The following is a 13,002-nucleotide window of genomic DNA, read 5'->3' on the forward strand; positions in this document are numbered from 1 at the left end:
GGCTATGAGCGCGAAATCATGAATATATTTGTAAAACTATACAGGTGTAATTAAGACATCTCTTTTTAATTGTGCGTATATTTCATTGATGTTCGTCGCGAAAAAATCTGGTCTGGCTGGCATCGCTAATGTGCGTGAATGTAGGCAAGATGGCCGCCATTTCGCGCATGCGCACTGTACCGAGTGTCAGGGATGTATCCAACAGAAACATACAAGTGGTGCCCTAGGCGCCCCAAAGAATGATAGAATTATACACGAATTGGAAATAAATTTTTGTTTTTGTTTGTTGTTTATTAAGATGAACAAAATACAGACTTTGAATCTTCTATTTACCATTCGAGTTGACGCCGTTGTTTATTAGTTTCGAGCCTCCTCGTCAAGATGGCGCCCTATATCCACGTTGCAAATGCAAATCATTCCTGTATTTATCCGTCCTAATTCCCTATAAAAATAAACAATCTTATCGCAGATACATCAGAGACATAATTAACTATAAGAAGATGAATGAAAAATGTAAATAAAAAATATTTGTTTCCGCCCGGGATCGAACCGGGGACCTTGTGCGTGTGAAGCACACGTGATAACCACTACACTACGGAAACTCGACACTGTCAATGTTTCCAAAACAACAAATCCAGTTTACTTACGATCCAATTTCATTTCGTTTAACTTCGTCCGCGAATTTCTTTCCTAGAGAACATTTTCAATTCGATATGAATCGATTGGCAGTAAATAAATACAATATTAGTTCTATGTTTCGAGGGAATGTACAAAGTACACGAATGTTGCGACGCGATGTGTCCATGTGGCTCTAAGGAGCGAGGTAACGCGATGTAAACAAACAAGATTAGGACGCTCGCGATTCCCATTGTCCCAAGGTGAATTTGACGCATTCAGAAATGGGGAAAGTGACAGGCGGTGTCCGAACCAGTGACAGCTCCGACGATGATCGGAGAAATTTCATCGAAGACGAGCGCAAAGCTAGGACGAAGAAGAAGAGACGTAAAAGGGACCTGACGGACCTGCACAGAAAGATTTCAAAGTCCAGGAAGGTACCGCGCGTGTTTATTATTATCACGAGACTTTGTTTACCGAGTTCGACCACTTGTTTACTCCATGTTTAGTCAACGTTACGCATTTATTAGGATTACAACGTTAAAATATAGTATTAATATCGAAACAATTAAAAAGATGATTGAATGAATTAGTGTGCGGTCGGTAAGGTAGAACGAAACAGGCCCCGGGGCCAGTAGCGTATCGATAAATCGAGTCACACCGCCCTTACTTTTGTTTGGTCGATTTACAAATGACAATGAATCCTTATACATGATAAATGCGGATTTTCCATTTAGAAACTTTTTATTTGCAATTTGGAATCGTTTTAGGGTTTCTCTTTTTTTTTTTACTCGTACATGATAGACATGGATTTTCCATTTAGAAATTTTTATTTGCAATTTTTAATCGTTTTAGGGGTTTTAAAGGAATCGTGACATTCGCGATGTACTTTTTCAGCGACACAGGATTTTATTTATATCGCGTTTATAGTTTTACGTAAATGGAAAAAGGGATTCGTTTGCAGACGAAGGAGACGAGAGTCGACCGGAAACAGGGGAAGGCGCGAAATTCGAAAAGGATTTGTAACAGAATTCTCCCTAAACCCGTGAGTCCGATTTATGTCGTCGTATAATTCAAATTACAAATGATAATTAATTTAATCGGGTTGATATTAGACAGAGATGATATATTTTACGATTGTTTTTGTAACAGTTGGTCGGGATCTACAAAAATGGCGCCGTGGGAAAGTCAATTCGAAAGTGTATGTATCTATATAACATACAAATATTTTTATTTTGTACTTTTATTGGAGCTTACGTATTTTAAATAACATAGATAATGGGTTCTCCAAAGGAGGCTTTAGAATTTGATAAATAAAAATAAAAAATATCAATATACCCCTCACCGTTTGTGTATTATTTACAAAGAAATTCTAAAGCGTCCTTGCTTTAATATTAAATATCAAAATGTTGATAATCGTATTCGTATAATTAATTTATGTTAATTTATATTAATTTATATTATTATTTTATATGTAATTTACAGCTGAATCGAACGCGACCTTGGGCGAATCCGGGGTGGCACGGCTACAGGGAAACGTCCTGAAGCTGCTGCATGGATATAATTCCAAATCAGAGTAAGCAAAAAGTAGAAACAATTTTACCTAATTAACAATTTCATCTAATCCCTGCTAATTCCTTTTTCAACATTCTGCAGTTATGTTATGGTCGAAAGGAACCCTGACAAAGACGCAAGGGATCCACTTTTTGATCCTATTGTTAAAAACATTCCGCTGCGTCTAACTCCTCTTGGTGACGATTGTGTAAGTCCTGTTTTGGGTAAAGTAGATGGGTAAGTCTCAGGTAATTTTCACAGAATTTCTACAAGTAAAACCATCACTGATAGTAGAAAAACTACCGAAGGAAACCTAAAGACTTTCTCAAAGTCAAAGTGGCTTCAGGACTTCATATTTTCTGTAACGAAGCACATATATGTCGAAGAAAGTGAATCTGTATTTTACGTTACACTAAATTGTAGCTTTGCATTGAGTTCAAGTTGGTAATACTGTGGGATCACTATAGCTGGTAATACTGATTGCAAGAATCCTGAAGCCTCTTCCTGTAAATCCTTTATTTCATTCTAAAGCAAATTAAAACTAGTTTGAAACTTTGCAAAAGCTACATCTATTCTGTTCAGGAAGAAACGACGCCACAAGGATGCAGTTACAGAGAATGCTGGACCATCCAAGTCCCCTGGATTCTTACAGAAGCCTTCAGAAAAGAAGGAATGCATCAACCCTGATAGCCAACGTTGCAATGCCCTCAGTTGTTACACCAAGCTTTGTAACACCATCAGTTCTGACTTCGAGAAGCAGATTTTCCCCAATCAGTCCACTGAAGGTACTTAACCTACACTTACTCTTCTAATCGATCAGTCACTATCAAACAAAAGTCTATTACAAGAGTACAGAGTCTATTCACAGACATGAAAGCTTGTTCGGAACCACCTTTACGATGGTTCTCACAATTCTGGATTTTTACAATTTCCAGAATTGTTGTCTGCGATGAAGAAAAAGTTGAGAAGTAAATACGCAGAGTCCTTCCACAACCAGCTGCAGGGTATGATGAGACGCGACATGACGTTGAAGGGAAGCGAGAATGCTCTGTCTTCTCTAGCGGAATACAATCTTCCTCCCAAGATCCATCCTCCAACAAAGGATTCAGACTTCCTTCCGTTGAATATTGGAATACCAGAATGTCAAGTGCGTTTAGCCAGAAACGATGAGAAAGACTCGAATCAAAACACGTTTCTATTACCAATGACAAGGAATTTCAACTCTGATGACAAGAGGAACAAGCCTCCCACGCCCAATTTGTTGTTTGGCTTGCCCATGCTGGACACCTTCGCTGAACCTAAGAGATTTCAGCATCAGCTAGCATCAGATTCGCTAAAAATAAGAAACAAGGAATTTGAAAGTGATGGCGAAGTAAGTGATCGCATTCATACTTCTACCGAGGTCAATCTATCAAGCAAGAGGGCGACTAATGTAAAGTATTTTGAAAATAGAGTTGAGAAAGGCAAGGGGAAGTCAGTTTTGTTCCTCCCAAGCGAGACAACGGAAGATCTCGTGAACCAAAGTCATTTGATAAAACGCAAGAATCAGCGTACGCAGACGGTAGACGTCGAGACAAAGGGACAATCGAGGAAGCAGAACCTGAAGACCTTGCAGCAGGGCAAAGCGAAGAACCTAAAGCACATCCCAGCGATCCTGCGACGATGTAACAATGGTATCGCAAACAACAATCGAGTGAATATATTCGAGAAACCTAAGTGTTTCAACAAACAACCCAGAGAACTGAGCGTTATCTTCACACCGCAATCCTTATCAGCGACCTCTAGCGAGAACTCGAAGGTGTTGGACCCACCAAGCATTGTAAGCACATTGTTTAACAATCCCGATAAGAAAAGTGTCTACTCTGAGGCATTCAGGACATCTTGCTCTCTGGACACTAAGCAACAATCACAGGACTCTACTTTCCTGCGTAAACCTAAGGCATATACACATCCTAAGACTGTAATGTTCACCAGAAAGGACTCTGACAACCCAGACCAGTACCTGCGACTGGAAAATTTCATCCCGGATCATTCATCAAAGAGGACCATCCATCGGCAGCCTGAGAAATCCATGAGGAGCACTTGTGCAGCCCACAGGAACTGTCAGAGAATACCCACAGAGCATTACCAACAGCTTCGATGCTCCCAGAACTATGACGAGTCGAGGTACGTGGACCAGAAGTTCAAGCAGATGGAGTCACCGCAAATGCAGACTGTGCAGATGCAGCGAGAGCCTGTGGTTTGCGAGAAGCTCCTGTTGAGGAGGGTACAGAGATGTGGAAATGGTCAGCAGTGTCGTGAGAAAGATCAACGTGTCTGCTATGTGATCATGGACCAACCCCAGGCTGAGAAATCTAGAGTCTTGCAAAATGGTCATTGCTGTCAGGAGGATATGCCTGACGTTGGTATCCTCAGAGGCGTGCAGAACCTCCAAATACTGCCAGTAGCACCTGCAGACCTTGCTAAAAATCAGTGCATGGGGAATACTGTGCTCGTGGAGGAGCAACCAGTCAAGTACTTGGCCATCGATAGAGATTCAAAGGTTCAGAAGATGCCAATATACAGGCAAGCAAGTGACCAGGTTGCCAGCATCGATGCAGTGGATGTAGCTAATCCTACAGTTAATTATCGGGTCGTGTCCTGCCCTCGAGACACCTCGCAGAAGGTTATACTCATACCAGCTTGCGAACAGGACAATCTAGTGTACGTGAAGGACCAAAGCCAGTTGAACGCAAACTACGACCTGTGCTCGCATCCTAGACAAGAGATTTTGTATCAACCAGGGTATCGGTGTGTCAAAGATCCTATGGATACTGTTGATTTGCAGGGGATTAGTAGGAAGTTGAGGAGGAACGTCGTTCGTGGGGAGTACCTGCAGTGTCGACCTCATGGTAAAGATATAACTATATTTTAGTGTAGCATAGCTTTGAGAGATCTGTTGATTTATTTGACGACAAATTGTGGTTAGTTTTTTAAAATTCTACTATGTTGGATAGGGAACCATTTAGTAAGCTGATAGTTATTCGAGTTGATAGACATCCAAGCTGATAGTTGTCGAAGCTAGTAGTTGATCAAACTCATAGTTATTCGAGTTGATAGATACTCAATGTTGATACTTATTTAAGCTGATAGTTTCAATTTATTTCCATTAGCATGGAACTACATATATTAAGCTACATTAAGTATAACATAATATACTCAAATGTTGATCAGGTAGAACTGATTTTGATCAGATAGAACTTGATTTTGATATAATAGAATTTGATTTTGATTAGATTGACCCTATATTTTAGTATGGAAGCCTGAACTTCATTTTTTTTTATCACAAACTAAGGAAAATGATAAGAATAAAATTGTTTCAGAGCACGCTGTTCGCACAAGGAGTAAAGCAGTCTTTTCCCAAGAGTGAAGTTATCGAAACTCTTAAAATACATAATATAGTATATATGTGTTTTCTATTATATATCAGTGGGATACGTAGAATTATTTATTACGTTTTTCTTGCGATAATTTTTGCCAAGTATTAATAGAGATTTGAATTCGAGTGTCCTCAAAGAAGACAGCTGAGGCCTAAAATAGTCGAGAGAATCGTTTCTTTGTTCTTTTAGATTTGTATATTTATAAAAAACAAAAAACCACGGGGCTTTACTGAATAAGAGAGGATCACCTTTTAAAGTTTATTTCACGCGAACTTTGTTTTGTTACTAGCAGAACAAATTAAATAAAAAAAACAAAACAAATGGAAATAATTTAATCTTTATACGTTAAGTGTAATCGAATTGAATAGCAATTTTCTGTTATATTTATGAAATATTCAAGCATTTGATATTATCGTTTACTTTGTACAACTTCCAGTATTAAAATAATTTTTCAATAATTTAAGTTTACTTCTTTAGACAGTTAGTTACACGGACAATGTCGAGAAAATAAATTATAAAAAAGGATTGAACTTATTCTACAAACACAGAGAAGAAAAGGCGGGAAAAAGAGATCCTCTTCCGAATCGATAAAGAAGTTTCCGCCAAAGTTCAGGTGATAAGTCGATCAGTCAATAAGTCGTCACTGCGGAGTCGATAAGGTAGTTACCATTTACCAGGTGTCGGTCACACACCTTTAGTACGTGGCGTCATCTAGCAGCAAGAGTAGAAACTATTTTCGCTACAATCAGTGGAGACACTGGTGGCTCCATTGATACTAAAAAGAGCAGTAGCACTCGAAAATATTAATTTGTTATCGCTGTTGAAATTATTACGGACGTGTCGCTCGCCTCGCTAAATTTCTCAGAAGTACAAAGTCTCCAAACAGAAAATCGATGAGCTCGCTTAGCTACAGCTCACGAAAAGTATATATATAAATAAATACGGTAACGATCTAATAAACAACAGAATTATTCTGGCGTTATTTTCAACGGGAAAAATGAAATTGTATCGCGATTGAGAAAATAATTCGATTAACTGCATTACACGACGTTAATAATGTCGTTCAGAAAACGAACGAATAATTGCAATCCACTTTAACCACCCCCCCCTCCCCACACCCCCTATTCCTCCTCCTCTCTCCTCCCGCCGTCCACAGTTGACAACGTTATAGCGGGTGGGAATGTAAATTGCCACGTTAATATACTTTCTGCCGAATTATACCAGAAATATTACTATATATCGTATTGCATGAATATTTTATTTAATGAATTCTTATTTAATGTATGTTTACGTTTGTTATTTTTATTATTAATTTCTGACGATGAAAGAATAATTTCCACGGGAAGTAAACATTCGAGCGGAGGTGAAAGATTGAAGTCGAAACGAATCTAGAAATTTCTCGATCCGACTTTTAATTCGCGAGTTACAGAAGTTTGAATGCGGAACCAATCGGGGAGCTTTCGGTTATCAGGGAGCCGCGGTATTGGCTGACGTTCGACGATTCGTAGCTAGCGAAGGAGGGCTCGGATGTAAAAGTGGTACGGGACTTTTCGCCTTGCTTTTTGCTTCTCTGTCTCTGTCTAGTGTTTTTGAAAATTTGATGAAATTTTGGAAAAAAAAAAATAAATAAAAAGAATAAAAAAAAAAATAGCGAAGTAAACCATGTAACATCGTGAGGTTAATAATTGTTGGTTATGTATCGATTTTCGATGAGGTCCTGATCGTCACCGTCTTTGATGTGCGCTAGGAATGATTATTTTTTGAAAAAGAAGAAAATGACGAAGAAGATGGGTGGAAGGGATAGGAAGAAAAATAGCGTTTCCGTGGGTGGAAATATTAAATTGTATCCCTATGGGTGTTCGAGGCGACGGGATGGAATCGCGGCGGGGGTCGGGAGGGGTACGAGATCGCTAACCAATATTTAATCAACTTTCCAGGAGAATATTATTCTCCGGACAAATCAAGGACATATGTATCAGACCGCTAAGGGGGGTTGACGTTCACTGTATTGATATAAAAGACGAAGCTCCGTTTACACGAGCGCGCGCGTGTCCGTGTTTACCATCATTCCCATTGGCGTACCCATCGAACTCCTTCGCAACTCATTGCTTTCTTACTTTTTCTTCGTTTCAACATTCTCCGTTAACATTTATACTTGTTTAACTCGATCGCGTGTACTTTATTCAATTAATTTCCGAGTATCACGTATTATTTAAAATTGTATTTATTCATTTTATTTTCAATTTCTTTTAACATTTTATGTTAACATCTTCTTTGATATTTTGGAGGGTTGTAGGCACTTTATTTAATTAATTGTTAATTTATCAGACTAGTTAAATATATAATTATATTAAAAAATAAAATTCGAAACCTCTTGGTATTTAATGTTGCTAGTGGCTCCATCTAGGTACCTAACAACTTCCAATATGCGAAATGAAACATCGATATCAATGGAAACAGGTTTAATACATTCAAATGAAATGAATTTCGAATACAGAAAGCTTTCTTAATAATTCTTAGAGACACTCGCAGTTTTTACATTGTACTTTCTTAGTGAATGTTTATTATCTGCTCGCGAGTAATTTAATTTGTAATCACGTGGAAATGATGGTCGAGGCTACGCCACTGGCGAAGCCCCCGTTTCCATGTGTTCTGAGCATACACACCAGAAACGGTTCTGTGTTGCGTGGCACGGCACCGCGCACTGGAAGGGAATTCCCCTGGGTGGAGACAGGAGGGTCGAGGACCAGGACTGCTCTCATCGTTGGCCCTTTCGTGAGAACAAGTGCGAAACAAGTGTCGCACAGGTTCCCTACCACCTATCCAACGCGAGCAACGTGTCGTGTTTAGTCACGTAATTTCTCTTTCCCAAGATAAATCATACTTCGCGCTCTATATTCGCTTTATCCTTCATGCCTGGGCCCTATTAAATATTTATCCAGCTCTCTGTTAAACACAGCCGTATTAATTCCTACGAAGGTAAGGGTAATCTATGCTTCCCAATATATATTTATTTATTAATGAGAGAAGCCTTTGGCACATGTGTGTAACTGGAAATTAAAGAATTGGAGTGATCAGGTGATTTCTTTTTTTATTTCAGCTTTTGGTAAAGAAGTTATATCAAATTATTCAGTTATTTATTTATAGTAGGTGGCCTTTGGCACATGAGTGTAACTAGAAGTTACAAAAATTGGAATAATTGGGTGATTTTGAGGTTATGAAGACTACACCGAAAGGGAATTTTATTTCAGCTGTTGGAAAAGAAATTATATTCAATTATTTATTTATAGTAGATGGCCTTTACTACATTAGTGTAACTAGAAGTTAAAAAATTGGAATAATTGGGTGATTTTGAGGTTACTGAGCTATCTGCGCTGAAAGGGAATTTTATTTCAGCTTTTGGTAAAGAAATTATATCAAATTATTCAGTTATTTATTTATAGTAGGTGGTCTTTAGTATATGAGTGTAACTAGAAGTTACAAAAATTGGAATAATTGGGTGATTTTGAGGTTATGAAGACTACACCGAAAGGGAATTTTATTTCAGCTGTTGGAAAAGAAATTATATTCAATTATTTATTTATAGTAGATGGCCTTTACTACATGAGTGTAACTAGAAGTTAAAAAATTAGATTAATTGGGTGATTTTGAGGTTATGAAGACTACACCGAAAGGGAATTTTATTTCAGCTGTTGGAAAAGAAATTATATTCAATTATTTAGTTATAGTAGATGGCCTTTACTACATGAGTGTAACTAGAAGTTAAAAAATTGGATTAATTGGGTGATTTTGAGGTTATGAAGACTGCACTGAAAGGGAATTCTATTTCAGCTTTTGGAAAAGAAGTTATATCGAATTATTCAGTTATTTATTTATAGTAGGTGGCCTTTAGTATATGAGTGTAACTAGAAGTTAAAAAATTGGATTAATTGGGTGATTTTGAGGTTATGAAGACTGCACTGAAAGGGAATTTTATTTCAGCTGTTGGGAAATAAATTAGATCAGATTATTTATTTATAGTATACTTTATAGTATATATTTATATTTATAGCCTTTGAGTGTTATTAGAAGTTCAAAAATGAGAGAAATTGTTGATTTTATGATTGTTAAACCTGCTTTTGGGAGAATTTTATTTTGTTTTTTGGAAAGGAAGTTTTTCATAATTTATATTATAAAAATTTTTGAATCGTTTAGAAAGTCGACATTGGTATTCGTCCAATTTGAATAATAAAGGAATGTAACGTGGATATTATCGTTGATTATTCTATATACTTTTGTATTTGTTCGAAATGTTTCATAGATTTTTCCATTATTTCATTATTTGCAAATTTGTATTTTCATAGATACAGATAAACTACATAACGTGTATAATATCGTTAATATTTCTGTTGGATGAATATATATAAATAAACCTTAGATTTATAGAACATAGAAATTGCGATTACATAGATGTGTATTTTTAACTCATTTTTTAGACAAAAAATTGAAGCCTTCCCTTTTACGATGGCTGTGACGTGCAGTGACCAAACAGCGAAGTAAGTGACCATAGAATATATCATACTATAGAATATATCATTATGCGAAAAAAGGTGATCGTAGAGAGGCGAGATTAAGGCAAAACTTACCGAATAATTCACGCCCGCCCTCTGTCTCTATATTCTTGACGTTGCATATAAGTGATTCTAACCACGTTTCCAACAATCTCATATACTCTTACATTTACAACCATTTTCACAGATTCCCCAACATTTACGTCACGCGAATTTAGACTCAGAGTAACAATTTGCCTTGCATAAGAATGCGACTCGATAAATAAACCATCTAACGTCGCTATTAACATTTCCTACACTCTTGCATCTATTTTCATTTCCCATCAAACCCCCCCTTAATTCCCTCCCTCGATACACATTCATTGCTCACCTTGCCGAATCACCAACTAAATTCCACCCCATTATTAAACATCTTAATTCAGGCCCTCGATAATATTCAATCTATCAACCTTACCTGCGGAATGAAAAATTCTATCTCCTCGCCGACATAAACGGCAGCGCGAGTAGCCCCGGCTACAATTGCACCAAGACACCCTCGGCCGGGTGTAAACACACCTAGGGGTTACTCGTGGCTGCTCGAGCGTTGTCCAGCCGAAGCCTACCCCGGAATCGATCGTAAAATCGAGACTAGTAGAGGGGTTGGCATCATCGAATGAACGCTATCATTCGAGCTGATGGCTGTGTTGGGGGTGGCGCGGCGTCGAGGGTGAACGGTGCGAGCGCGCGGCGGTGGGCGTGGTCGCGAAACCTCCGCCGCCGGGGTGGCCGTCTCCGTCGACCAATGACGAGCCGCGGAGGGGAGCGGCCGGCGCCGAACCCGTTTCAACGCTCAGGTGCCCCTGGCCACGCCCACGGGGCGCTCCCTCCCTCTCGCCCGTTATTGAATTAAGCTTATCATTTGATTTTGAGGAGACCCACCAGTCGGTCGTCTCGGGCTCTCTTAAGCGGGCCGAAAAACTTCTTTCTATCCGCGGTATAATCGCAATAATTTGATATCGCTGATCCGATTACGCGTCATAAGCCGCTATCGAGGAGGTGGCCCCTTCCGTCTGCGACCGTGGTATCGCTAGGCGAGTCGCCGACGGCGCGATCCGCAGCCGTGATTTCGCTGCCGAGGAATACGCGCGTGCGGGGCCCCGAGGATCCCGCCGACGGATCAGGGCCCTGAGGAGCCCCCGGCGCGCCATGCACAGGTGAATTCGGGGACACCGAGGCTCGACGAGGTCAGGATACACGGTCTCGAGGCGAGAAGTCGCGCGAGGAGAGCCTGGATCGCGGGGGACCACTTTGTATAGGACTCGGTGGGAGGATAGGACCCTGAAGAACACCTTGAAGAGGACCTTGAAGAACACCTTGAAGAGGACCTTGAAGAACACCTTGAAGAGAACCTTGAAGAGCACCTTGAAGAGGACCTTGAAGAGGACCTTGAAGAGGACCTTGAAGAGCACCATCCAACCCAGAAGAATCCTCCACCCGTGGTGGTCTTCAATTCCCCCCACTGTGACTGTTCCAACGCCTCCCCATTGACCTCTTCCGTCACAGTTGCTCCTCACAGTTGTTGTTCGTCTCTTAGTGCACCTAGTGAACAATGGATTACTCGTACTTGAACCAGGCGGCGGCGGCCGCCGCTGCAGGCTTCGAGGCCTCGAGCTGCGCGCTGGCAGCTAGTGAAATGCAATGTGGTTACGGAGACCTGAGCTCTTGCTCGCAGATGAGTCAGGCCGCGTATCGTTACACGGCGGCGAGAGCTGGTTATCCTGGGAACGGTGGCGCCACCGGTGCGGGCACAGGGGCACCGTTAGGGGCCCACCATACCTCCCACTCTCACGCCCACGCGCACCACGGGGCCCACGCGACGCCTTGTTCGGTAATGGCCGCCAGGTCCCAGGACGTCCATCGGCACGCCATCTTCCCGTCGGCCATCAACTTGCAGAGTGAGTGAGAGTTTGTTTACATTTATTTGGGAGTCGGAGCGGGCTCGAGTACGGTTTGAGCCTAGGTTAGGTCTCGAGTACGATTTACAGTAATTTTTGCTGGGTTCGGAGTGCAATTGTTATTGATTTAGGTCTTGTTAGATTTCAATTAGGTCTTTGGAGTCAGCGAGAGGAATTTTTGTTTTATTCCGAGTGAAATTACGCATGATTTGGGCCCGATAGGGCCTGGGTTAGGGCTGCAGAGTGAGACAGAGGAATTTTTGTTCGGTTGCCAGTGGAACTATGTGTAATTTTGTCTGGTTAAGTCTTCGAAGTGAGTAAAACTAATTTTTGCTTAGTTACAAGTGAAATTATGCATGATTTGAGCCTGACTGGGCCTGAGTTAGGTCTGGAGAGTTAGTCAGAGTACCTTTTCTTCGACTAAGAGTGAAATTATTCGTGCTTTGAGTATGGTTAGGTCTGGATTAGGGCTGCTTAGCGAGTAACAGTAACTTTTCAAGTGAAACAGCGCGATCGTCTGAATTCTTTCTTAATTTTATTTTGTTTCTGTATATATTTATAAATCGGCTGGGGTATTTCCAGTGAACAATGAATGGTCGAATGAAATAGAACACGTGAATAACACGCAGGGATTCTCCAAAATTGATTAGCAGCTTCATTGAATACCCGATCGGATGTATTGTATAATATATCTATCTTTGACGAGAGGAATAATTTGTTAAATATTACCATTATATATATCATCTGTCTCAGGGAAACGTTATGTCCAAATAGCAAACTCTAAAAATTCCCTTTTCTTCTTATATTTAGGAATAATTGTGCTCATGATCAACAGAAGCTGCTCACATAATCATTTTTAGAAAAATTCAACTCTTCTTCAAACCATATTTCCTCTTCCCTTTAGAAATTTTTTTCTTGCAAACGATAGAA

The 13,002-nt window shown here is 40.0% G+C and overlaps 2 protein-coding genes, 1 long non-coding RNA gene and 1 other non-coding gene across 6 annotated transcripts in view; 2 read left to right on the forward strand and 2 right to left on the reverse strand.

The window, feature by feature from the left end:
- Positions 1-13,002, reverse strand: part of LOC128896708 (uncharacterized) — a 24,938-nt gene continuing 11,936 nt past the window's right edge. The window contains exons 2-3 of the long non-coding RNA XR_008462079.1: positions 334-442; positions 1-223 (exon numbers count right to left, since the gene is read on the reverse strand). This is a non-coding gene — a long non-coding RNA (uncharacterized LOC128896708). The remainder of the gene's footprint in view (positions 224-333; positions 443-13,002) is intronic.
- Positions 530-602, reverse strand: Trnav-cac (transfer RNA valine (anticodon CAC)). Its single transcript has one exon. It is a non-coding gene; the product is annotated as a tRNA-Val (tRNA).
- Positions 755-6,035, forward strand: LOC128896685 (uncharacterized). 2 transcript variants are annotated; one of them, XM_054160088.1, is made up of 8 exons: positions 756-1,052; positions 1,580-1,660; positions 1,768-1,816; positions 2,101-2,191; positions 2,272-2,406; positions 2,752-2,954; positions 3,105-5,060; positions 5,532-6,034. In XM_054160088.1, exons 1-8 carry the CDS (start codon positions 900-902, stop codon positions 5,576-5,578), a joined length of 2,715 nt encoding a protein of 904 aa, XP_054016063.1. In that variant the 5' UTR covers positions 756-899; the 3' UTR covers positions 5,579-6,034. The 2 variants fall into 2 exon arrangements, with proteins under 2 accessions (XP_054016064.1, XP_054016063.1); XM_054160089.1 differs by lacking the exon at positions 2,272-2,406 and having other exon boundaries at positions 755-1,052; positions 5,532-6,035.
- The window catches only part of LOC128896692 (paired mesoderm homeobox protein 2A-like), a 22,171-nt gene continuing 19,157 nt past the window's right edge, over positions 9,989-13,002 (forward strand). For both annotated transcript variants that reach the window (XR_008462074.1, XM_054160100.1), the window contains exon 1: positions 9,989-12,072. Coding sequence is in view for 1 of the 2 variants with exons in the window: in XM_054160100.1 (XP_054016075.1) it covers positions 11,727-12,072 (346 nt within the window). In the remaining variant the exon portion in view is untranslated. The remainder of the gene's footprint in view (positions 12,073-13,002) is intronic.

The sequence above is a fragment of the Hylaeus anthracinus genome, unplaced genomic scaffold, assembly GCF_026225885.1.
Source record: "Hylaeus anthracinus isolate JK02 unplaced genomic scaffold, UHH_iyHylAnth1.0_haploid 11978, whole genome shotgun sequence".
Classification (NCBI taxonomy): domain Eukaryota; kingdom Metazoa; phylum Arthropoda; class Insecta; order Hymenoptera; family Colletidae; genus Hylaeus; species Hylaeus anthracinus.